The 27,448-nt window shown below is 37.6% G+C and overlaps 2 protein-coding genes and 1 long non-coding RNA gene across 3 annotated transcripts; 1 reads left to right on the top strand and 2 right to left on the bottom strand.

Moving 5' to 3' along the window:
- Nucleotides 1–19,626: 19,626 nt before the first annotated feature.
- Nucleotides 19,627–20,439, bottom strand: LOC148921576 (uncharacterized). The gene has a single exon (XM_089049293.1). It carries the CDS (start codon nucleotides 20,437–20,439, stop codon nucleotides 19,627–19,629), a length of 813 nt encoding a protein of 270 aa, XP_088905419.1.
- A 44-nt stretch (nucleotides 20,440–20,483) lies between these two features.
- LOC148921575 (uncharacterized) lies at nucleotides 20,484–21,497 on the bottom strand. Its single transcript, XM_089049290.1, has one exon. It carries the CDS (start codon nucleotides 21,495–21,497, stop codon nucleotides 20,484–20,486), a length of 1,014 nt encoding a protein of 337 aa, XP_088905416.1.
- Nucleotides 21,498–23,920: 2,423 nt separating this feature from the next.
- Nucleotides 23,921–27,448, top strand: LOC148921574 (uncharacterized). The gene is made up of 2 exons (XR_016125168.1): nucleotides 23,921–24,205; nucleotides 24,913–27,448. It is a non-coding gene; the product is annotated as an uncharacterized LOC148921574 (long non-coding RNA).

The raw sequence follows: 27,448 nt of genomic DNA, 5'->3' as shown, positions 1-27,448 counted from the left end.
GTAATCGAAACACAGGTTCGACATACGATACTTTATTTTTCCGTGCATTAGCTCCACAATGGCCGTGAGAACGGAAAAGCTCTCGCACATATGAATTAGATCAGACCTTCTACACTCTCGCCTCAGACCACGTTTGGATTTTGCTCTTTTCGGGAAAATAGTTAGTCGGATAAGACCTTCTACACATATGAATTGGACGCATAAGCCTATGTTTTTTGAGCTCCCATATTGGTCGAAACTCAAATTGAGGCACAATCTAGATGTGATGCATGTTGAGAAAAATGTATTCAACACATTGGTGGGCACAATTCTAGATATCGAGGGCAAGACAAAGGACATGATCAAAGCTCGTCTTGATTTGGAAAGAATGGGCATACAAAGGGGTTTATGGATGAATAGGGACAGTGATAAAGCTAGAAGGGATCTTGCATTCTTTTCTATGAAACCGAACGGCAAGAAAAAGTTTCTAAAGTTTGTATCGTCTGTAAAGTTTCCCGATGGGTATGCTTCTAATATCGCACGTTGCGTGAATGTTGACGGGGGTAAATTTACTAGACTTAAGAGCCATGACTGCCATGAGTTTATGCAATGCCTACTTCCTGTAGGTATTCGACACCTATTGCCTAAACATGTAGTGAAGCCAATCATATGGTTGTCCAGATTTTTTTCCCAACTGACGGCAAAAACATTGCGAAAGACGGACATGTTTAAGTTGCGCTATGACATTGTCCAAGTCCTATGCAAGTTTGAGATGATATTTCCTCCAGCTTTCTTCACAAGTATGATGCACGTGATGGTTTACTTGCCAGAAGAGGTATTGCTTGCTGGTCCTATCAACTATCGCTGGTCCAATAGAAAGGTATATAATCCTTATCGTTTGTGTATGCATCATTATCACATGCTTGCTAATTTGTATCATATTGTTTTATTTTGGCAAGCTTCTCGGAGAGCTGAAAAAGTACCCAACAGGCGAAGCCCGAAGGATCAATTATAGAGGCTTGGGTTAAATATGAGTCACTTACTTTATGTGGAATGTATTTAAAAGATGTGAAGACGGCTTTCAATCGTCCTCAGCGCAATAATGACGGAGGTATGAAAATGAAAACTTTCGTTTTTGCCCAAAGCGCACGACCTTTGGAGATCCTGGACAAGGAGAGTCGTTTTCTAGAAATGACATGGAGGTAGCGCATTGGTTCGTACTGAAAAATTGTGATGAGATCATGGCATACGTATATGACCATAGAGAGATGATGAAGCGAGAACACATTTGGTTGCCCAGAACATCGTGAATTGTTTCCACAATGGTTTTTGGATTCTGTAAGTTATAAGTATTTTTTATTTGAGAAATATAAATTGTAGTATTTAATTTTGTCAGACTAACATGTGAATGGTGTTGTATAACATTAGGTGAATAAGTTGAAATCATCGAATTCCCCCACTTACAGTGATGAGTTATATAACTTGGTGTTCGGCCCGATTCGTGCTGAATTGTTCTTGGGTTGTAATGTTAACGGTGTCAAAGTTTTGTGGGTTGCACGAGATGACAAGTTGTGTAATTGCTTTACGGACATTGATTTCTATGGCAAACTCACAACTGTCGTGCAATTGCTTTACAAAGATCGATACCAAGTGATCATGTTTAAGTGTCGATGGTTTGACACCAACCCAAATAGGCCGAGAAGTGTTAAAATTGATCATGGCTTACTATCTGTGAACATTAACAGAACTTGGTATGATGACGACCCTTATATTTTGGCAAATATGGCAACACAAATTATGTATCTAGATGACCCTAAAGCCGGGAGCGGTTGGAACGTTGTTCAGAAGATGGATCATAGGAACGTGTATGCTATACTAGAACTAGACCCAACTGACAACGACGTCGACAATGTGGCTGACCAACGTTTAGAATCTTCAATGGAAAATGATGCGGAAACACTTCGAGATACAAATTTTATACAAGAACTGTTTCAAATACAAGGAGTATCTTCAATCGAAATACCGATTCAATCAATTACAATTGACCTCGGTGATCTTCCGCGATACGATGTTGCAGTGGGCCCGAGCAACGACGATGATGTAGTTATAAAGGAGGAGGAGAAGGAGGATTGGGAGACAGAAAGTGATGATAGCGACGATAACGAAAGTTATAATAGTTCAGATGATGAATAATGATTTTTTTTGTAATTTTATTATGTTAGTGGACATATTTTGTGTAATGCAAATGTTTGAATATATGTAGTTGTTATATCCAAACATTATATATGTGGAGAAATGAAACATTATTAAAATACATTTAGTTATAAACCATTGGTAAATCAATATATCCAAATATGGATTAATAATAATTTTTAAAATTATTTTGACAAAACACTTTTAAAAAATGAAAATCATAAACAATCTGACATGGCGCCAAAACCTTGTGCGACGAAGAAGGCATCGTCGCACATATTTTGCGCGACGCAGAATTACTCTATGTAAACTTAAAATTTTGCGCGACAAACAAATCCGTCGCGCCATGATATTTTGCGCGATGAAAAAGGCTGTATCGTCGCACAAACATATATATATATTTGATATATACACATGTATATATTTGAAATTGATGATCGAATTAGTTCATTGTATTCATGTAGGGTCAAGGAGTGTAGCTGTAAAAAATCATCAAAATCGGAGTCAAAATAACCGTTAAATCATGACTTTTCATTTATAACCGTCGAAAAGTTTTGTCCCGTGCTACTTTATCTCTGAATGTTTTTTTTTTTCCGATTTTTGGGGTCTATGATCTCGAAGTATAAATAAACAAATTTGACGGATGGATTACTGAAACTAGTTGCATAGAATGCATATGTCATCAAAACACAATATTTACCAACAATGAAGAGTTTATTTATATTTTTCTTAAATATAACATAAGATTATGTGATGTCCCCTACTGTAAATATCTTAAATTGAAGATCAAATTCAGTCATTGTATTCATATTCGGTCAAGAAATGCAATTGTATAACATTTTTAAAATCGAGTTCGAGCTCTCACCAATGCATCACCGCCATCGCCTCAAAGATTGATAGACCAGACCACGTGCTAGTTGGTCTCGGGGATCCTGTGCGCTGCATCATCGATTCATCGGTGGTGTTAGGGTCACAATGTATAAATATCCTTCAATCTGTAGTTCTTTAAAAAAAAATTTAATTGGGAATTTTATAGTTAAATTTGTTATTTATTTAACATTAATGTCATATCTCTTTGTAGCCAAGAAGAACACCCGAGGGCCGTGTCGGCAGCTAAAGACGGTGAAGGTCACCCGGTGACCAACAGATCAGATCGGATACGATGAGCGCCATCGGCTGCACCAACGGTGAAGTTGCATAGCTCCTTGGGCCACGAAATTGGCCATGTCGTTCGAACCCATTGCCCGATGCAATGGAAGTTTTGAAAGGTCATGCCTAACGAGATCAAGATGGAGGTTCGCGGCCAGTTGTCGGTATGTATCCTACCTTTTAATTATTTTTCTTTCAAACTTTATATACTTCTATTACTTAATGTATGTAACTAATTTATTGCAGACAAACTACAACTTAGAGGACTCGACGAGGAGTCGCATGACGTCAACGACTCTTCACGAGAGGTACAAGCAGTGGAAGAGCGACTTGCACCACCATTTTCAGGCATTTGATGATCCGCGAGGTGCTCTTCATGAGGGTTGCCCGAAGGAGCTTGAGGAGGGGAAGGATAGTTGGGCGTGGCTCTGTGCTTATTTTCAGGCACCCGATTATGTGGTATTTTTTAAATAATATTTGTTTAATTATTACATATTTCTTATTAATGTTTATTTTTTTTTTCATTATTATTAATTTATTTTGTTCATACTAATATTTTTCTTCTCTTGTTCAATACAGGGGGGTCGAAATTCACAGAGATCGACGTCTTTGGTGACGCTTTATGTTCGACCTGGGAAAGTTGGCTGAGTCCCTTCATGTAAGTATTATTTAATTTTAATTCTTATATTATGCATTCAATTTATATGCATGTTTTTATTTATATTTTATGTAATGTTAAACAGACGACGATGGTGGAGAGGACCAAGTTGGTTCTTTAGGAGTTCGCCTCCCAACTTCCTCCCGAGATTCCGATCGAGTCTGTGGATCCTTCATAGGATGCTGAATTTCAGATTTTGACGAAGACGATGGATCAGACTTCGGGAGGAGGCCGAACATATTGTAGGGGGATGAGGAATGCCCGATGAGGGAACCTCAACCGCGTCATCGCCGCAGTAAACTGTCAGTGACTATTTTGACATCACGGGTTGCCGAGCTTGAGCATCGGTCGGTGATTCTGCAGCCTCGCAATCCGCATTCCAATACCAAATTTTGCGCGCCGACCTCCGAGCTCGCCCACCCCGAGCATCCCCACTGCAAACGGCCCTCAGAGATGCCCACACCTTCGAGCCGCATGTGGCAGACGGTCATGTAGATTTTGGAACATTATTTGATTAGTTTTTCATTTTCATAATTATTTTTAAAATATTTCTCTTATATATATATATATTCTTTTATATAATAAATGTTTTCTTTACGATTAATCTTTTTATTGCAATTTCATTTTAATTAAAAAAAAACCAAATTTATTTTTTTACAAAATTAAAAAAATTTATTAAAATTATATAATATATATTAATTTTGCAACGAAATGTATCTCGTCACGCAAAATCACTTTTAAAAAAACCATTAAAAATAATTTTTAATTACACTTAATTTAATCATGCTTTGTCGCACCAAATGTGTATGCACGACGACGACTTTCGTTGCGCAAATAGTAATTGCGCGATGAAGGACTTGTCATCGCGCTAAATGTCCGGGACACGATTCGCACGATGAAACTGTCCGTGTGCAGTTTTGGGGCGATTAAATTGTCCGTTGCGCAATTTTGGTGCAACGAAACTGCCCTTTGCGCATTTGGTGAGTCGACATTTGTGTCGCCGGAAACGTCGAACGAAGGTGCTACGCCGCACTTTTTGCGCGATGAAGGAAATATATTGGTCGTGGCAAAGTCTTTCTTCACGATCTTGTGCGATGAATATGCGCGACGACCTTCTGTCCGCATGAATTATGTGCGACTAGTTAACTTTGCATCGATGAACTTGCCTTCGTCGCGCAAAGCCTAAAATGTAATAGTGTGTTATTGGTGGAAATTACGAACCTCCAAAGGTAGCATGAAGCGAATTTGCATATACATGCGAAAAGTAGCCGTAGTCTTGAATATTTTACCCTTGCCAACCTTGACAGGCTTTCCATCCTTGTCAATCCATGGATTTTTTGTGAAGTATCGGAAGACAAAACTGTGAATATTTAGGAAATTGATAGGATTTCTCAAAGAGCTTCCCACATGGTAAACAATACTAGAGACGATTTATTTGCATTTGCCACCATTGCTACAACACTAGTAGAAAAACAAACCCTTGCGCGACAAAAAACTATTTGTCGCTCAAAGTCACTTTGCGCGACGAAACTCAAAACTTTGTAGCTCAAAGTCTTGCGAGATGACAATACATCGTCACTCAAAGTGACTTTGCGCGACGAAACAAGACGAAACAATAAACTTTGTCGCGCAAAGTCTTTATAAAAAAAATTTATTTTTTAAAATCTTTGCATGACATAATCCAAACATTTCGTCGCCTAATCCAATTTATTTTTGTATTTTTATTTTGTATGCATAACACTTAAGAAATTAAACGGTATATATATTTATTAAGTAGCTTTAAATTTATTATTTTAGATCGGATCGGATTTTTGTTAGAAAAATATATTATTGTAGTTTGGATTGGGTTTTTGTTAGAAAATATATATTTTCAATTGATGATCAAATTAATTCAGTGTATTCATATAGAGTCAAGGAGTGCAGCTGTAAAAAATCATCAAAATCGGAGTTAAAATAACCGTTAAATCATGATTTTTCATTTATAACCGTCGAAAAGTTTTGTCCCATTACTTGATCTCTTAATGTTTATTTTTTCCAATTTTTGGCGTATATGATCTCGAAGTATAAACAAACAACTTTGACGGTTGGATCGTTGAAACTAGTTTGGTTGAATGCGTATGCCATCAAAACAATATATTCACTAACAATTAAGAGTTTATTTATACTTTCATTAAATATAACATAAGATTTTGTGGTATCCGCTAGTGTAAATATTTTAAATTAAAGATCAAATTCAGTCATTGTATTCATATAGGGTCAAGGAGTGTAGATGTAAAAAATCATCAAAATCGAAGTTAAATTTACCGTTAAATCGTGATTTTTCATTTATAACCGTAGAAAAGTTTTGTCCCGTTACTTGATCTTTGAATGTTTATTTTTTCCAATTTTTGGCATATATGATCTTGAAGTATAAATTGTTTACCAACAAACTGAGTCATGCATGTTTTCTGAGTAAAATCTAGTCAAATTTTAGATAGCTTGCAAGCTTCTTACCTAAAACCTTGGACCCAACCTGGAAATGGCTCTTTGTAAGTATTGGTGACTACAGTCGGACATATGATGATGACGGATATATTTTCTTTTGAGTGTCTTAAAAGTATTTCTCCTATTGCCTTTGTGAATACGTACGTGTTTGGCCATCCTTACAATTTAGCCCTGAAAGAATATAAGAAATAATAATGAGAAAATTCTGTAAGGATATTAGTGAAAAGCCCTAGAGAAAAAGAGACGAACAATTTCACAATGGAAAAAAAATTATTTTGGCACTCATTTTATCTCAATTCAATGCATGAATAGGTGAGCTAGAGAACTGCAGAAATAACTTCTTCTTCTTTTGCTTATTGATAAAATTTGGAGAAAAATAAGTTTGAAACTGAGAATCGCGCTTGTGGTTTTATAGGGCACAGTTGGATGGATGCTCGAAAAAACCTTTCAATGCCAAAATCCTTCATCATGGCTGTAATAACTTACTCTGTCGATTTTGTGCTTTTAGTTCATTCAGTTTCTCTTCCACCAAATTCTTCTCTTGCATTTTGAAATCAAATTTAGTGATCTCCTTTTCCATCTCATCCAGGCAAGATGAGTCCTCTAGTATAAGTCCTTCCCTTTCACCACATACATAAGCTGAAAAACAATCAACATATCAGTGAAGGAAATCAAAGGAAATTGAGACGAGGAAAAAACATTCTGAGATGATAAATAAAGATGAAACTTATAAAAGAAAATGATAAATAAAGATGAAACTTATAAAATAAAATAAAACATGCTGTGGACGCGGTAATAGTACATAACTCTTCTCCTCTCCTTTTTTGACATGAAATTTGAGCATATAAAGTTTAGGATATGGAAAGGCTATATATACATACAATGTGGTATAGCCTTGTAGGCCATGGGAAATCAAGAGAAGAAACAAACACTAACCAGTTGACACGTGGAGCAGCATCTCTAGCTTTAGACATTTCTACTTCTTCTCTTGCATCGTGGAGAGATAATGACCACAATCTCTACTTCTTTCTTTATTCATTTTTTTAAACCCATTTTCATATTATTTTATTCTTCTTTCAGCTTTGGTGTAGACTTTTCACGTGTATGTTAAGTTCTGGCTTTGTTTTAATATTATTCATCACAGAGAATATTAAATTATTTCCATCTACCACATCTTCATTTTATTCTTCTTTGAATCAACTCACTTCTAATGAAGTCCCTCCATTGATAAAGTGAAACTTGATTTGCAGCCACTGAGTTTCTCCTCCGAACTTGCCTTGATGCATAATAAACTGGGAATGCCAGGTTGATCCAATTGCTGCCAATTTCGGATATGTTGTTCTCCACATAAGTAGGAACAACATTCACGAAGAACTTAATTCCTTTTGTGCAATAGAAAATCTAGTTTAGCATGGTTGCAACTGACTGGTCGTCATGTCACGAACAGAAATTATGATTAATGCTCTGAAGATTCAATACTTGTGAAAATGATGCCAAATTCGGATATGTTGTAGTGGACATCCAAATGAACAACTTTCATGAAGAACGAATGTTCATTTAAGGAATGGAAGCTGGCCCGAATTGCCACTGTTATCAGCTTTGGCTAACTGGTATGCTTCTGATGTTTGATTTCGCGAGGATTCCAAATTTATCCAAATTATCCCAAATTTCGATATGTTGCAGTAGACATTCTAATGAAAAACTTTCATGAAGAAAGACAATTCATTAGAGCATTGGAATTAGACCCGAATTGGGCCCTAATTAGGCCCGAATTGCCCTATGAGCTTTTTGCTGGCGCTCTGCATCTGGTGTTTTCAGCTCTTAGGATTCCACATGTGTCTGAATATACTCAAATTTGGATATTTTGCAGTCGACATAGAGATGAACTTTCATGAAGAACAAAACTTGATTTGAGTGCTGAAAGTTGAATTTTGGGCTCACTCCATCTGACTGCAGCAATGCATGTCTAGCCATTTTTGGCCATTTTGATATTCATGGAACATTATCTTCCAATTTAGGCAAAAATACGATTTTTGGTACAAACAGAAACAATATAAGAGAGACTGAAGAAGTTTCAGCCCTCTCCGGGATGAGAAACCTATGTCTAGGCATGCGTTGAGGCGCGCCTCGGAGAGAGGCAGCGGTTATTCGCCTAAGGCACAGCTCAGTTTAGCGAATGTCATGAAAGGCATACGTCTTGAAGTCGAGGCGGTCTAAGGCGCTTGCTAAACACAGATGCGCTGTGAAAGGCGCAAGCCTCGCAAGGAAGACAGAGTTCCTTTATTTGAAAAATCTGATTCCAGACAACGTCGTTTGAACGGGCTGTGTTGTTTGAGAATTTATCAAAAATAGCCAAAACTTGACCCTTAATTTCAAAATTGTCAGTTTTTGTAAAAAAATTCAAATATAGCAGAAAACTCACATAAATGGACACAAATGCCCTCAAATTTAAAACCTACGTAAACCTAAAAAAGAAACCTTATTAAATAAAACTTTGGAATATTTCCTCCAAACACTTTTCCAATCACCTCTATTTCTTTTTCATTTTTTTTCTTTCTTCCATTTGTCTCCAGCATCACTCCCTCTCTTTTCCTCTCTTCTTCTCCATCTCTCTCTCTCTCTCTCTTCTTCTTCTCCTGTCTGCATATCTCTTTTCTTCTTCTTCTCATCTTCTTCTCTCCCATTTGCCTCCAAATAAAATGTATGTATTTATTTGGCAAAAAAAAAAAAAGTATTTAGAACCAAAAATTAAGAAAATGATTGAATCAATGCACAAGTATAATTTCCTCCTCTCACCCAAAAAAAAAAAATTATTTCACATAACTTTAATTCTTCAAAAATTGTCACAAATTTAGAGGTAGTATGTAGAATAAAAAATTAAATAAAACGATCTACATTAAAAAATATATATATATAATTAAATATTCATTCATTACAATTCATAAAGTTAAAGAGAAAAATATCACACCACTCTGTCTATGAGGTAGGAAGAAGTGCAATCGGATTCTTGCAAGTTTGTTGATAATGGCCAGTTAAACTACATCTTGAACGCTTACGAGTTGATGGTTCTTCTCCTCGTGATGGGATTCTCTTTTACTTACGCCTGTTGTGCCTTTTTCGTGTAATTGGTGGTAGCACAATTCTATCTCGTACATGATGAGGCACCACCCAATTTGTTTGATCCCCAACTGACCATATAGGTTCTGCATATGCAATTACCAAGGGTAGCCGAAATTTGTCGATGCCTACATGCAGCACAAGCATGTGCACATGGTAGTTGGTCAAGATCAAATTCTCGGCTTGTGCAACACTTTCCCTCTAAATTTACAACTTCAACACAACTTCCATTGTATATATGAAATGAGTATGCCTTAATAGGAGAAACCTATATATTCACGAAAAATGAAATACATTATACATACTCCCCAACCATCTTGTTGGAAATCTTTTCAACAAATATGTTACTTAAGCAAAATAACAAACGAATTCAAAGGCTACAACAAGGAACATATGCGTAACAGGATGCAAATTCAAAGGCCTTAAGAGTAATTCCACATTCTGTGTGTAGTAAATAAAATTTCAGATTCAAGATCACTGACAAAATAATGGTAACATATGTGCAAGTTGTAATAATAGCCTACACACTAGCTTTGCTGTTCTATTTGATGTATTCTAACTCTGTAAACTGGCTTTCTCCTGGCACTCAAAGTAAAAGCAAGAACTTTAACATTTGAAACAGAAAAATTACAAAACTTAATGGATACCAAATAAACCTTAGACACATCCAAGTTAGTCAAAGGTTCATATTGATGAACTAATAACATCAGCATGTGATTGCATCTTCTACTACACATATGTCAGAATCATCATATTACTAGACTCGATAATTTTTCAAGCCTATCTGCACTAACCTTTGATGTAGGCTCAAAGTGAATTGACGATATTAAATCATAGCACTTTGAATAGGACTCAAGAGTCCATTAACAGAAATGTTGCAATCATGGACATTAAGTCAGCCAAACCAGAATTGAAATTTTATAAATATAGTATGAAGAATAAACGAAGAAACGAAGAAGAAATTGAACGAAGAACCAAGGAAGAACTGCACTCACCATTTGATTATGGCAGCAATACGTCTACGAACAAACTCTACGTACAAAGATAGATTGGGTTTTCTTTTTTAGGTTTATGTTGGTTTTAAATTTGAGGGTATTTGTGTCTATTTAGGTGAGTTTTATGCTATATTTGAAATTTTTTTACAAAAACTGACTTTTTTGTCAAGTTTTGGCTATTTTTTATAAATTCCCGTGTTGTTTTGTTTCCCTTTAGTTAAGCTGTGCATTTCAATTTTAAGTTTGAACATTAGACACGTACCGTTTTGTAAAAAAAAAAAAAAAAAAAAAAAATTCCAGTTTACCCATTTATTCCTTCCCTCTCCAGAAGCCAAAGTTCCTAAACAGACCAACAGAAACCGCCTCCCACCTTCCACCATCAGTTCAGTCCACCTCCATAATCTACTCTTTTATCTATTCAAACTAGGTAGAAAGGCACTAGACTTAGAGAGATAATATAACCAAAAGGATATATAGTAAAGAATTGAGCAAGTAAGAGAAATTTTGAAAAAACAAGTTTGATGGTTAATTTATATTCTAGAATGGCATTTAATACATTCAGTAGCTGTTTTATATTTTTGTAATTATAATAACTCAATACCCGAAAGGCTTATGCTTCAACGCTTTGAGGCTTACGCCTCGTCTCATAAGGCATAAAATGCCTCACCCTAATACATCGCCTTTCAAAACATTGACCCATACCCTACAGAGTGGTATTTGGCCTAAATTGCTATCATCTCTCTTTCCCTTGGTCCTCACATCATCAACAAATCTGTGAGCTCGATCTTGCTGTCAATAATAGCAAGTCTGATTTTATTCTGGTTTCATGAGTTTGAATACCCAAAGCCCTGTCGTCCCCATTAATAACCAAAGGCAGAACCTTTCTCCCACCTCCTTTCTTCTTTGTCTTCTAATCTTTTGCTGAGCTTAGATCCCCCAAAGCTCATTCCTTTCCTTGAGTAATCAAAGGCAGAATCTTTTCCAACTCCATCTCTTGTGCCTTTCAAAGCTTCACATCAGATAAGGGGCCTGTGCAATTGTCCACCATGGAAGATGACGCATCACAACTCGTTATACAGCTTGAAGACAATCTTGGGTTGTGCGAGGTAAGTAACGGAATCCCTCTCATTGGAGTCCTTATGGCTAACAAACTCCCTAACCAAGGTGCAATCAAGGGGATTTTGAGGAAATCTTGGGAGCAGATGGGCGAGGTTAAAATCTCGGTAGTGAAGGACAACCTGCTAGCTATAACAGTAGAATTGGAGGAGATGGCTAGGAGGATAATAGAGGGAGGCCTCTGGGCTGTTATGGGGTATGCACTCAGCACTCACCATTGGGAGGAAGGGATGGCCATTGAGGAAGTTAATAGGCACTCTATCACCCAATGGGTTCAAGTTTCAAAGATCCCACCGGAAAAGATGAATGAAACAAACGCTAGGAAAATTGGTGCCACTCTTATCAGAGTGGTGGAAGTGGATGACCCAAACCAAAGGGTATTGCGGATTTGTGAGGCTCAAAGTTGAGCTGGATGCTAGGAAACCTTTGGTGGAGGGCTTCTGGATACCACGACGGAACAAAATGGAGTTATGGGCTGAAATTAGGTATGAGCACCTTGCAGATTATTGTTATCATTATGGCAGGTTGGGGCATGCCTCAAATTTGTGCAGATTCCCTCATGGGGGATTCGGTATTTTCACCATGAATCTACGGGCTAAAGCTTTCAGCCGAAGCTTTCGGAGAGGGGCTGGGGGTAATACTGGTCAGAATTACCAGTCGATTCTGAGCACGTTGGCTCGTGGGAACCAAGCAAGTGAGATAGAGAGGGAACAGGATGGACAGGGTGAAATTCCCTAGAATGGCCAACTGATATGTTTCTTAATACTCAAACACCACAGCAGGATTGAAATACTGTAACAATCCTGTAAGCAAAAATTCCAGAATACACAGCAGAATAAATTCAAATAAAAACGCAAACAATTTCACAAGGGACATATGATATGTTGACGCAATAAAAAACGTCAAGATGAGGAAAATAACTGCGGGCACTATGCCGAAGAACAAATCACTATGAGAAGGAATACAAAAAGGTCTTACAAGTCTCAACCATAGTCTAAAATATCGATAATATCGACGAAATATCGAGGTTATTATTGTTTTTATAGATCACGGATATTTCGGAATATATCCATGAACATATCGTATAAATATCGATAATATCGGAAAATATCGATGTCGATAATATCGGCAGATATCGATGTTGATAATTTCGGTCACACTTCAACAATATTTTGTCAAAATATCGCTATAATATCGTTATAATATCGAAAATATTGATGTAATGGAAAAAAGGAAAGAAAAAGAAAAGCACAAAAGGGATTCAAACCTTGCCATTTCACTCCTTCAATGTCTTAACCACCATGTTGCTTATGTTTCTATGATAATATGCTAAAATATGTATATTTATATTGTCTTTTTTTAACAATTACATGCAAAACTATTTTGGTAATTTATCATTTGATGACTGCTTTTCAGAATACACTTACTCTGCACATAGAGATGATGAAGATAGTGAAAATTTTGAACCTTAGACCATCTCCAACCATGGGAGGTCAAACCTAAAATTTGAGATTTTTAGCCCAAAACCTTCTCCAACCCATGTATTTGGAGGGGGGGTAATTTGAGTGGACTGAAAAATGGGGTGGAATTTCACCTCAGATTCCAGTCCAGGCAGAATTTTTGTGGGGCCCATTTCGCAAAAGACAAGAGACACATGAGGCCACATTTGAAGCAAATGATGGGCTGTTGCCCACTACCCCAAGTTGCTGGCCACTTGTCAAAGCCTAGGCAACTTAAAAATTGGACTTCTATGGCTGCATATAAAATGGGCTCCTTTCATATTTTTTTCAAACCTAAAGGCTAGAAATCAACGGCTGATATTAAATTTTGGCTGGATCAAAGGGAAAAAAATTAATCCAACAGCTGAAATTTAAATCCAAAGGTCAAAATAAGTAAATATATTATTATAAGTTGGATGCAACCTCAAAACATATCCTAAACTCTATAAATACCCATCAATTTGTTAATAAAATTATGTTTGTGAAATTTCAAAAAATTTATGTCAAAATGTTCAAAAAAATAAATCATGAAGTAATATGCAAAAATTAATTTTAAAAAAATTAACCACAAAAACAAAATAGGATTATATTATTCTTTAATAATTTAATAAAGTTGCAGACTCAAATTATGAGTCCGCAAGGTTGGAGGAAAAAACAGTTTGAGTCCTAAAAATACATGAATAGTTGTATTTTGGAGGGTGAAAATTTGAGTTTAGCCCTAACATGGTTGGAGATGGTCTTATAAGAATTATGTATGGTACCAAGTCACTCATGTATCTTATCATGCAATGTATAAAGTGTTAAATGTTGTAGTAAATCGTTATATATAAATGATTATGGTGTGTTTAATCTTCTTTCATTAATTACTACATATTTTCTACACTCACAGTGTTTGTTAGCTCGCTACATAATCAACTTAAATCAGTTAAACCCATCGTGCAATGCATTTACTCCCAATTTTTTGTGATAAACTAATAGATAATTAACTGAATAAACATCCTCCAAAGTTTCAATAAAAATTCCGTGGTTTTTATACAATTTTTATCGATATCGATAATATCCCGATATTTTCATCGAAATTTCAGTATATTTGGATTACCGATATTTCCGATACCATCGATACTTAAGACCTTGGTCTCAACTCACAAGACTAACGCTCACAAGGCAGACTTGCCCACTCGCCTTGCCTTTGCTACTCAGCCCAATTTAACCAGCAATCTTGTCTTCCTTCGTCAACAAGAGATGGCACAACTCTGGTCTCGACTGCTCGCACCTCAAGGCACGATTGCTGATCACCAACATGCATAATGCTCATGAACTCACACATATATGAAAAGACAATGATTTAATCACTCATGGAGGCTAGGAACAGCCACATGAGTTTTCAATATAAACTCTCAAAAACCTCTCTGCAAATATTTTGTTGTTCTTTTTCTTTTCAATGTTGCAGACACCCCAAACAAAATGGCTAAGTTCCTTTCTTGTATTACACACTTAAAACTAGGTCAGAGACCAAAAAAGGCTTTTAGCAAAAATGGGCTTTTTAACAAATAAATTATTTCTTTAAAACAAATAAAGCCACACCCAGCCGTAAAGACAAAAGAACCCTTTTGCTTAAATAAGCACCAAACTAAATAATATAAAACCATCGTTAAAAACTCACTGATGTCTGGCACTGGACTATGTAAGAATGAAATCATATATCAGTCATGTACATATGACAGCCACTTTTGATGATCAAGCAAATATGCAAATATGAATGCATGGATGCAAAACATACCTTGGCATGGTCTCTGAGCCACACTGATCCAGGATAGCAGAATGTCACTTGAAAACTGTAAGTTACACTCAAAGACCTACTCTATGTTTTTGTAACAGGAAATTGCCAATATACCAAAAATTGGTCCTAACACTGGGATTCAGAGACCGTGAACAGCGATGGGCAGAGCATACAGGTCGTGGAGGAGGTAAGGTAACGACAACCCTTGAGCAAGACAGATCCATGATCCCACATCAGAATGGTACGCGTGCTAACATTGAGACAAATGTTCATAACAGGTGAGGGTCTCAGTCTTGGGAGCTTCTACAATGAGGAGTTAAAGTGAGGAGGTTATTTGAGGAGACCGATCCGACCGTCAAAACATTTAAAATATTTAAGTCCCATGATTTTTTTACATTTGTTGATGGTGAGATTTGACCTTCTCAAATAAGCTCCTCACTTTAAGTCCTCATTATAGCCTTTCCGCTCAGTCCTCATCTTCTGTCGAGGCCAGCTCATCTAGTAGTAGGCCCACTCTAAAGGCCATTGAAATTCAAAATTCGCTGAGGATAGGAATAAGGAATGGCGACCCTAAACCTGAGGTCTTTGTTAGGCCTAGAAGTTGGAATCAGATTGAGGCCTTGTTGGGCCAAAGGACTACCGGTTTATTGGGCAAACCAGCTATGGATCAATAAGTATTATAAAACCATAAGTCAGAATTGAAGAACCAAAAGTTAGCCCACATGTAAGCTGCTTAAGTATCTGTTGCCTGGGAAAGTATCCGCTAACTCTGCACCAAAAGGCTAGACTATACGGCACCGTAGCCTTAAGCAACCCCCCACTAACGAGAAATATTCAGTCTTATGAGACCAATCAGCAACCAAGCCACCATGTGGTTAGAATAGAGGAGCAAGAATATAATTTGAGAAAGATGAAATGCCACGTAGACTACGACCTTCCCACAACTCACAACACTCCAAGACCTAGTAAAGTTCTGAAGTTGAAGAAGGTTGATGTCAGTAAAGGAGGGAAGCATGAGGCAAGCATAGCCAGATCACCAAGGCATGGAGTTGGGCGTGGCAGAGGCAGATGTAGCCACAGAGGAAGGACTAACCATGGCAGAAGTAGTCCACCTGTCATGGTTGAGGCAAACCTCACGGAGGTGCGAATTGAGGAGGGACCTTCGCTTATGGGATTGTTGTCCGGGAATGAATGCAATGAACATAATAGGATCTCTGGGGTCTCAGGTGGTAGCGGCTGGCCTGCAATAGTCGCAAGGCCCCAATGAGCCTAATTGCTTGGAACTATCAAGGGTTGGAACTGAGCAACCCTAGATAGTTCGAGCTCTCTCTGAGCTCATTCGGAAAGAACTCCCCTATTTAGTCTTTTTATCTAAAACCCGATTAGGAGACTGTAGAATGGAAAAGTTAAGGAAATTTTTGGGTTCCAATTCTAGTTATTATGTGAACCTACTGGGCTCTGCAGGATGATTGGGGCTGTGGTGGCGTCATGAGGTAGAGATACAAATCTTAGGGAGCTGCAGAAACTATATTGATTTTATTGTTGTCTATCCAAAGGATGGCTTTCATTTTCGTAGGTTCTGGTTCTATGGACCCCCTGAGATAGGGAAAAGGTGTGAATTTTAGGAGTCTTTGAAGGGAATGGACTAGAAGGATGGCACTTCGTGGCTCTGTATCAGTGACTTCAATGACTTTGGGATCACTATGAGAAGCATGGTGGGTGCACCAAGTAATCCCAACAAACAGAGATTTCTTCTTTAGTTTATAGAGGACAATGCGCTTTGGGATCTTGGGTTCAAAGGGCAAAAGTTCACTTGGCGTCGTATTAGACATAGGGAGGTTTACGTTCAAGAAAGGTTGGATTGTGCCTTGGTTAATGAAGATTGGTTAAAGAATTGGCCGGAGTAGCATGTCGTTCACGGGATCCCTATGGGCTCTGATCATTGCCCTTTCTCCTTGCATTTGTCTCCTAAGCAAGTCTTGGGTCCTAAGTTGTTTCGCTCTGAGTCCTTCTGAATCAACGATGAAGAGTGCCACCAAATTATCAACTTTGGATGGCAGAAGATGGTGCCTGGTGGTCCAGCTATTAACTGGGTAGCTAAATTGGACTAATGTCGAAGGGATCTTAAGTTGTGGAGTAAAACTAAGTATGGTAGCAGGAAAGAGTAGATTTTGACTCTGTCAATGAGACTTGAGGAAATGCAGGGTAATATTGACCAACCTGGGTACCTAATTGAGGCTGAGGCTATCTCGAAATTCATTGATGATTTATGGAAAATCGAAGAGCAGCACTGGAAGCAACGATCAAGAATAAATTGGCTATCTGCAAGGGACAAGAACAAGAATTTTTTCCATTTGTCTACTATTCAAAGGAGGCAAAAGAACAAAACTGGTAAGCTTAGATTGGATGAGCACTAATGGCTGGATCAGGAGCATCAAATCAGGAGTGAGTTTGAAAACCATTTTCAGAACCTGTTTAAATCCAATGGCTCAAGGGACTTGTATGAAGTTATGAGCTGTGTGGCCAGCCTTGTTTCCCCAGAGATGAATGAGTAGTTAGTACGTCCCATTTCAGAGGAATAGGTGAAGGATGCAACTTTCCAATTGGGCTTTTCTAAGGCTGAAGTTGGTACTTATGTAATGAAGGTTAAATTTAATCACACAAACAAGACACAACAACACAGCGATCTTCACACACTTTAAACCTTGACCAAATACACATATGACTAGTCAACTGCTAGTCATGAACAATCACAATCAAGAGAACACATAGGTCATGCCACAATGTACCTGCAACCCTAGATGATTACTAGTAACAACCTAGGCACTCAGAAGGACCCGTCAATCTAGGCATCTCCTGTGCTAGCAACAACTATGGTGAAAGTGTGTGAAATCATCATAATCATGCAAACATCAAACAGCAGATAAAGATGACTAGTCAACCACCAAGAACACAAACCCAGAAAAATTACAAATATGCAAAACAGATTTGGTTCACCCAGAAACCCATCATTGGGAAAACTAGGAGTCATTAACCAACCAGGCACTCCACTAAGTAGAAAAAGATTCTTACAAAGGAAACACAACCAAGCTCAAGATGCACCTAGGTCTATTTAGGAATGAGCAATACCTCCTTTGTGCAATCTTCTTCTCCAACTTAGCAAAACTTGAAGTTCAGTTCTTCATGGCAATGACAGCTCCTTCTCCAGCTCGTTCATCCCATGGCACTAGCTTGCAAGCTCCAACACAGACCGAAACCAATATTTGGATTCAAAGGAGAATGACCAATTTCTTCAAGAAACCATACTCTTGAAGAAATCAGTCTTGAATCTGACCTAGATATAAATGAGAGATGATTTAAATAGCTAGATGTAGATTCGGGTTTCAAAAGCAGTTTTTCAAAAAGAAATCAGTTGGCAAAACTCATAGATGAAATATATATATATATGGTTCTCTCTTGAGGAAGAAGAAGAGAAAGAAAGCAAGGCAATCTTTCCAAAACTTCCACCCAAAAGAGACAGCCACTAAATGAGCAAAATCGTAGCATTTACAGACCAAAAAATTCCTTAGGTCAGAAACCCACTTGGCAGCAGAGAGAGAGAAAGAAGAATAGGACAAAACAGTTTGTTATCCAGCTGGAAGCAAGGATGACTAGTCATATGAGAAACGGATGACTAGCCATCATTTTATGAAGACTGTTTAATGTAATGATATGCAATGCTTAATACCTTTGTCAACTTGCTTGAGCTACCATAGAGCAGAGATTAGAGAAGAGCACCAATAAAAGTTTTCCCTAATCTAGACTTGAGCTTGATAAATTACATTACACATCCTATTACAAAGTTGTCAAGGGAAGCCAAAAGAAAATAGCAAAAACCATACATTAACAAAGGCCCCTGGGCCAGATGGGTTTTCTGGTATGTTTTATCAGAAATTTTGGCCCATCATAAATGAGTTAATCTTTGCTGCTACGACTGAGTTCCAAGGCCACGAAAAAGTGCTTAGTCAGCTAAACAAAACTCATAATGTGCTCATCCCAAAATTCTCGAACCCCGAGTCTAGGCCAATCTGAGCAAATCGATCTGTGTAATTTTGCTTACAAAACCCTCTCGAAAGTTCTAGCTAATCGCTTGAAGCTTATCTTGCCTGAGGTTGTGACGCCCTTCCGAATGCCTTTGTGGCAAACAGACAGATCCAAGACAATGTTTTAATCGCCCATGAAGCCTTCATAGATTAAAACTGAAGAAGAAAGGGAAAAACTTCCAATTGGGGATAAAGCTGGACATGAACAAGGCATATGATCGCATTGAGTGGGATTTCTTAGAAGGGGTTATGTTGAAAATGGGGTTCTGTAGAAAATGGACCTATTTAATCTCTCCTCAATTAACTTCTTCGTGGTTTTGAACGGGAAGAATGGCCGCTTCTTCAAGCCTTCCAAGGGTCTTCGCTAGGGAGACCCATTATCGGCCTACCTATTTATCTTAGTTAATGATGCTCTCTCTCACCTCATATCTTCTGAGCAGTGGCGGAGCCAGGAATTTATGTGTTGGGGGGCCAATATATAAACCAAACAAGACATCAAAAAATTTCAAATTTTCAACCTTAACAATGTTTGGAAAAATTAAAGGCAAAAAATAATTGTTTATTCAATTAGGTATCAAAATAACACTCGTCGTTCTTTCATATCTCGAAAACCATCTATGATTGAGTCAACGCTAAACTTTTCTGCAATTTCCCTTTCGATGTACATAATCAAAGAGTCTGTGAGAAATTCGTCTTCCATCTTGTTACGGAGCCTAGTTTTTACTATACGCATAGCAGAAAATGATCGCTCTGCAGTTGCTGTAGAAACAGGAAGAGTAAGCACAAGAACAACCACTCTATAAACAAGTGGATATGTCGTTGATCTTCTAGTCGTTACCATCCATTGAGATAGATCAGAAATTGTTGACAAGTTTTTGAACTCTGGAAGTCTAACGACGTCACTCTCAAAATGTTGAAGTTGTCTTCTCAAACCTATCTTCTCATGATCTTCAAAGTCTTGTGGATAGAACTTATCTACCAATTGACAAATATCATCAATCCTAAAAGATTTATTCACTTCACGAGGATCCAAAGCCGACCCCATAATAAGCAGCTCTGTTGTTTGATCACTAAATCTGCTATTTAATTCTTGAAGTTGAGAATCTATTGTAGCATAAAAAATATCTATCATATAATAATGCTTAATCGTAAAATCATCTTGTTGATGGCGAGCTCTACCTCGTCTTGCAACATAACGAGCATTCATATCTAGTATATCTATGTTCCGTGCTTCACAAAAAGAATTCACCTTGGTAAGCAAAGAATCCCATCCATCATCTCTTAATTCTTGGATGAGTGCTTTAGTGGAAGAAACAAGATTCATGGCATTTATGATGTCTTGGGATTGACATTGCAAAGCTTGACAAAGATCATTAGTGATCTCCATAAGTTCTTTCATAAGATGTAAGATAAAGATAAATTCATATGAAGTCATTGCCTCATAAGCTGCATCAGATCTCCTCGTTGAGAATAAGTAGTTCCGTTATCAATTATATTAATTAGAACTATGCATGTTGCACTAAACATATTTACCAAGCTAGTAATTGATTTCAAATGAGAACCCCAACGAGTATCACCAGCACGTTGTAAGGTGCCAATTTGGTTCATTCCTTTCCCAGTCTCGAGCTCATCAATTGCAATCATGTGCTCAATTTCAGCAGCTTGAGCATTTTTCAGTTCATCATTACGCTTGCATGAAGCACCAACAATATTGACAATAGAAGTCAATTTAGTGAAAAAGTGGTGAACATGAATAACTTCTCTTGATGATGCAATTAATGCCAATTGTAATCGATGTGCTAAACAATGAACATAGTAAGCATATGGGCAATCATTCAAAATCAAAGCTTGTAACCCATTCCATTCACCTCGCATGTTACTTGCACCATCATATCCTTGTCCTCTAATATTTTGAATATTTAGTGAATTATAAGACAATATAGAGTATATACCTTTTTTCAGAGTTAATGCCTCAGTGTCTGACACATGAACAAGCCCAAAAAAGCGCTCCTGAATAAGACCTTCTTTGTCAACAAATCGCAACACTATAGCCATTTGCTCTCTCTTGGATTCATCACGCGCTTCATCAACAATTATACAAAACTTTGATTCCCCAATTTCTTCACAGATTGCTTTCTTCACTTTAGTTGAAAAAACATGTAAAATTTCTTTTTGGATCTGTGGTGATGTGTAAGAGGCATTTTTGGGAGCTTTATCTAAGATAACTCCAGCAACTTTTTCATTATATGCAGCCAATATTTCTAACATTTGAAGAAAATTTCCACGATTGATTGAATTTTTTTCATCATGGCCTCTAAAAGCACATCCTTGGAATGCAAGCCACCTGACTGCTTCAATTGTTGCCTTAAGTCGTAGTCGATTGTCTGCAATTTGTTGGGAAGAATAATTCTCAACGACTTTCAGTATATGCTGGGATTGATTCATCAAATCCAAACATGATATTTCAGCAATCTTATGGGGGGAGTTAGGATCTTTCCCCTCGTGATTTAGAAAAGAACAATTTTTTCCATCTCTAACTTTCTTCCAACTTTGAAATCCCTCAAGAGTGAAAGCATTTTTTCCAGAATGTCCAGATGGTTTGTTAAAAAGATAGCACGGTAGACAAAAAGCTGCATCTTTCACAGGTGAATATTCTAACCACGAAGGAAATAATTTGAACCATGAACTTTGAAAGCTACGCTGATGAGTTACTGATCCAGATTTTGGATACTTGGAAAGTATAGGTTGGTATGGACCGACGTTAATGTAAGCTCGTCGAATTTCACACGTTGATTAACAGGATAATTCCATATTTGCGGACGTAGCCCTGGGTCGCGCTCTAAAGTACTAATATCAACTTCATTATCAATAGTCTCAATTCTTGGAGATCCAGAACGATTTTCATATGCTATTGTCTCAATATTATAATCAGGTACAGATGAGGTAACTTCAATATGTTTTCTTTTGAAAAATCCATCAATTTTAGGTTGTCTCTTCATCTACAAACCAATTACAAATTTTATTAAGGACATGATAAATTATACCACAAACCAAAATAAAAAAATAAAATCATGTTCTATGCATAGAACATATACAAATATATTATCATAAAAAGTAAATAAACAAAGGAAAAAAAAAATTAACTGTAAAGTTATCTAACCTGGAATTAGAAATTCTGAAGTAGGAGGTTGGAGAGCAAACTACCAAATTCAATTATTTTCTTTTGTTGTGTGCGGTTGCTTCGAACTAAGTTCATGTTGCTTTATATAGGAACATAAATTAAAATCCCAATCCTTTTTTATTTGGGTAAAAGTCTATTTCCTATTTGATAAAGGAAATTTTTTGAAACTTTATTTGATTGACTGTTTTAACTTTTTTTATTAATATATTGATGGACATGAGATTCTACTTTTTAAAAAACCAAAACTGGCGTGAGGATAGAAACATTCACAACCTTCAATCAAGTGGCAAGTGGTTATTATTATATATATATTTAATTGGAAAGAGAAACACATCTTGAGGGGGCCACAAGCAAAATTATCATATTTACTTTCTAAAATCTATAGGAACAGAAGACCACAAATCAAATATTATGAAACTTTTGGGGGGGCCCAGGCCCCTTCAGGCCCTCATATAGCTCCGCCACTGCTTCTGAGTGTGCTAATGGTAGACTTAATGGCATCATATTATGCAACGGCAACCCCACTCTTTCTCACCTATTTTTTGGAGATGATACCCTTCTCTTCATCAAAGCCTCTCTTGATAATTGCAGCAGAATGACCCACATTTTGGATGCCTACTATGCAGCTTCTAGTCAACTCATTAATTTGGACAAGTCTAATATGTTCTTCAGTCCAAATACCCAGGGCCATATTAAAAGAAGTGTGTGTTCAGTGCTAAATATTAAGGAGGCGGACAATCCGGGAAAGTATTTGGGTTTGCCGTCGGTTTAGGGCAGCTCAAAAAATGAGGCCCTTGGTTTTATAAAAGGGCGTATTTTGAAGCTTATTAACAGGCGGAGCAACAAAGAGCTCTCCCATGCTGGGAAGGAAGTGTTAATAAAGGTTGTTGCCACAGCCATCCTGGCTTACCCAATGACCTGTTTCAAATTGCCAATTACTCTATGCAACGAGATCAATATGGTCATGGCTTCCTTTTGGTGGGGTGATAATGTTTCTGGAAGAAAGTTTCACTGGAAAAAGTGGGCAAGATTGGGATAGGCGAAAAGTTGTGGTGGACTTGGGTTTCGAGATCTGGTTTCATTTAACAAGGCTTTATTGGCAAAACAATGTTGGAGAATCCTTAATAACCCTCAGGCTCTTTGGGTCAAGATTCTCAAAATTTTGTATTTTCCGAATTGTGGTTTTCTTAAGGCTAAGAAGGGTGGCAGAGCCTCTTGGGCATGGAATAGTTTACTTGAAGGAAGAGATGTTATTCTAAGTGAAGCAAGATGGCAAATTTTGGGAGGCAACTCTGTAAGGCTGTGGGAAGACTCATGGATTCCAGAATCTAATCATGGGTACCTCCGTCCTCTTGCTCTTGTGCCCTCCTCTGGCCCTAGGATGGTGGCAGATATAATTGATTGGGAGCATAAGACTTGGAAATTGGTGGACATTGCGTAATACCTCGAAAAATTCAAAGTAGATTTTTATATTTTGGTGAAAAATAATATTATGATGGAGAATGATTATAGGTATTTTATCAAGTAATTTTGGATTGAGATTATTAAATTAAGTGTGTTTAATTTGAAGTTTGACAAACATGACCAAAATACCCTATATGTGAATAATTACCAAAATATCCTTGTAGGCCAAAAAAAAATTAATAAGAGAGAGAAGAAGAATCTGAAACGTGGAGGGAATCAAACCATCCTCCTCCCATTCTTCCCCCATTGCCTCATTTCAAAGCTTCCATTATGAAAGATGAGGATGAGTCACCTAGTCTAAGTGGTGAGTCACCTAGCTAAGGGATTTTTCTTGATGAAGCTGAAATCTTTCTAAGAACTAGGGGAGGTGAGTTGTTGGAAGGAGGGAGAAGATAATGGGGGAGAGAGAGAGAGAGAGAGAGAGAGAGAGAGAGAGAGAGAGAGAAGAAGAAGAAAACTAAGAACAAGGAGAAAAAGAATAGGAGGAAGAGAAGAAAAATTCTATAAGGTGAGTCAATTTCGAATTTGTGATTTTTAACTTAGTATTTATGTGTTTCTAGTTCCTTAAAGAGTATTTTGAGTCATTTGAGAGATGGGAAAATTGAATTGGAAGAGTTTGAACCTTCATTTTCGGGTTGGGTGCATAGAGCAATTTTTCAAGTGTGGGTGTTGTCGATTTTGGTTCCATTTTGGGTTTTGGATGAGTTCGATTGATAGGTATGAAGTTTAGAAGTGTTTTAGAAGCCTTAGAAACAACTTGGAGGTGTTAGAATGGTTGAAAACGACTTAGAACCAAATCTGAAAATTTGCATTTTCTTGAAAATTTGCATTTTCTGGAAAATTGCAGTCCGTGAGCCTCACTTTAGCTCTCTTTTTCTCCCGATCCTTTGATTTTTTGAGGAATAAATTTATTGGATTTTAAACTAGACTTGGAAAGGAACAAAACACAATCAGTTTTGTTGAATTTGGTTGAGTTTTGATACGTCAAACACATGTGCAAAGTTTGGAAACAAATCTGTTTTCTGCAGAAAAACCAGCAACGAGTCCAAATTTGGAGCTAGTTTTCTCCTTCGTTTTAGCTCAGTTTTTAGTGTGGTTTGTTGGGTTAGAAACTAGAGGTATTAAGCTTGAAAACCACTGTAATTTTGACCATTTTAGTTGACATTTGGTTGGTAAAAATGGCTCACAAACTCTGACATTTAAACTGAAAAACAGGGGAAGTTGCAGGATTTTTGGGGAAGACGATGAACAGTAATCGGAAACAAGCCTACTAGTGGCTCCGGCACGTGGTGGCTGTTCCGGCAGCCTCCGAAGCCATATTTTTAGTCCATTCTACTTGATTTCTCAATCCGAGGTGGAGCAAAGTATGGATTGTTGTGGGGCCCACGAGACCCAAATAGTAACTCTTGGATAACGGATGTAGTTGACCTTGTCTTGGTGTTGACAGCGCATGGGACAGAGTTTTATATTATTTTGGACAAGATTTGGCCGATTTGGACCCCGGGTTGGTCCTAAGGGCATTTTTGTCATTTTACCCAAAATCTTTGAAAATGCATAAAGTTGAGGTTGAACTTAGGTGAAATAAAGTGAAGACTGCTCAATAATAATTAGGATTTGAATTTGTTCAAGAATTGGATTAGAAGTGCAGATTCGACAACTCTGAGAATCTCCGAAGGGTAAATTTGGTACTTTAGCTTGCTGGACATGAGGTAGGGTTTCCTGATTTCCCAATAATTGGCTATATCACTTTTAATCTTGGTGCTTATATATAATACTATAAATATAAATATTATTTTTGCTTTGCTTGGTGAATATTATTTGATGTTATGTGAATATTATTACCGATGTTTCTACATGGATATTATTTTTTATGTTGGATGAATATTATTATTCATGTGATTAAGCCTGATATATATTATTGTTATTATCTGTATTATTATTCAGTAGAGATAAATAATGTTTGTGTATATCTAAGGGGTGGGAGAAGGCCTTAGATATATCTGAGTAAATAAAAATGTGGAATATATTGAGGTGATGGGAGCAGGGTCTCTAATGAAAAGTGAAAGTTGAGAAATTCATAAACAAAAGAAAAATGGGTTAAGGGATAGATGGGCGCTAGTTCATATTTTAGAGTATTCGGAGCCACAGTGGTAAAACGCATGGTATGGGACATGCAGGCTTGTTGTCCTAAGGTATGAATTAGTGGGATTAGAAGGGAGTGAGTTCATAGCATCACTGCATATTCAAAATTATTTATCTGGTATGGTTGCATAATTTCTGTATCTTGTGTTGTTTGATACATGACACTTTGATTAACTGGAATAGTTGACCTTGAGGGGTTTGACGGTACTCTACTGGGCATTAGAATGCTCATACCCTAATAGATTGTGCAGGATTCAAACCGAAGTTTGAGGAAGCGGGTTTCAACCAAGCTACTAGGCTTTTGTTGTTGATTTGTGTAATTAACTTTTGTAAGTAGTCAACGAATTGACAAAGATCTTAGTGTGTAATTAACTACGAGTTACTGCAATTCTGATTCTGTGTTGTTAAGTATGTATTTATTTGTGGCTCTTTTTCTCATCATATCATGGTTGTATAATTTTATTCTTATGACTATGGTATGACTCACACCCTGATTCGGGAATATTCCTTATTTTTGAATCGGGTCGTGACACATTGAGAATCTGATCTCTATGGTTGAGGCCAATGAGATATTTTCCCTTCCATTTGGAGGTAAAGATACCCCTGACCGCTTGATTTGGCCTTACAAGAAAAATGGCTCGTATACAGTCAAGTTGGGTTACCACTGGATCATTGGGAATATCACGCGTGCTCAGCCAAATAGGATTGAATCCTTTCACCATGTGGATAAGCAAGTCTGGAAGTGTATCTGGGAGTGCAAAACTGTCCCAAAGATCAAATTATTCATGTGGCGTGTTGTCCATGGAATTGTTCCTACCTTTGCCAGTTTGTTCAAATGGAAGCTAAGTCCCTCCCCCATCTACCTTCTATGCCATAACTTTCCTGAATCTGTGGAACATGTCATCTTCTTATGCCCATGGGCTCAAAAAGCTTGGTATGCTAGTATTCTATCCTTCAAGCCTGATGATCAAGCTTTCCCCTTGTAGGCTACATAAAAGCAAATTGTGATGGTTGGTGGGATCAAGCGTCAAAGGTTGCTTCTTCTGGTGTCGTTCTTAGAAACCATGATGGGGAGGTGGTTGGTGGTAAGGCTAATATGTTCCAGGCGCTGTCAGCTAACCAAGTTGAGGGTTAAGCTTTGCTAGATGGCCTGAGTTTGGCTTAGAACAACGGGTTTCTAAAGGTAATTATGGAGACAGACTCGAAGGTTTGCTTTTCTGCTGCAAAGGATGCTCTGTCTTGTGTTAAATGGCCTCTGTTTCCTATTTTCAATGCATCAATGATCTGAGGGCTTCCTTCCAATCGCTCTGGTGGTCTTGGGTCCCTAGGGAAGCGAACCAAGCAGCGGATTGGGTAGCTTCGCATGTTAAGAGGGGGTAGTGCGCTGATGCGTGGGTCAATAGACCTCCAACCGCCCTAGTCTTCATCTTGTCTCGCGATGGCCGCCTTGACATTGACTACGTCTGCTCGGTCCTGAGGCTGTTTCTGGCTATTTTTCTTCTTGTATTAGGTCTAGTTTTAATTTTGTGCTCTCTGTTTTATTGTCAATTGACTTTTGTGGTCCCGGCCTGTTTTGTTTAGCTCTACCTTTTGGCTTTGTTTTATGAAA

Source organism: Prunus mume, linkage group LG1 (genome assembly GCF_029339155.1).
Source record: "Prunus mume cultivar Tortuosa linkage group LG1, ASM2933915v1, whole genome shotgun sequence".
Taxonomy (NCBI): domain Eukaryota; kingdom Viridiplantae; phylum Streptophyta; class Magnoliopsida; order Rosales; family Rosaceae; genus Prunus; species Prunus mume.
This window is presented reverse-complemented; position numbering and strand designations above follow the sequence as displayed.

Excerpts from the sequence above, each read along its gene's own strand:
- LOC148921575 (XM_089049290.1), bottom strand. The coding sequence starts at position 21,497 with ATGAATCAATCCCAGCATATACTGAAAGTCGTTGAGAATTATTCTTCC.
- LOC148921576 (XM_089049293.1), bottom strand. The coding sequence starts at position 20,439 with ATGGAGATCACTAATGATCTTTGTCAAGCTTTGCAATGTCAATCCCAA.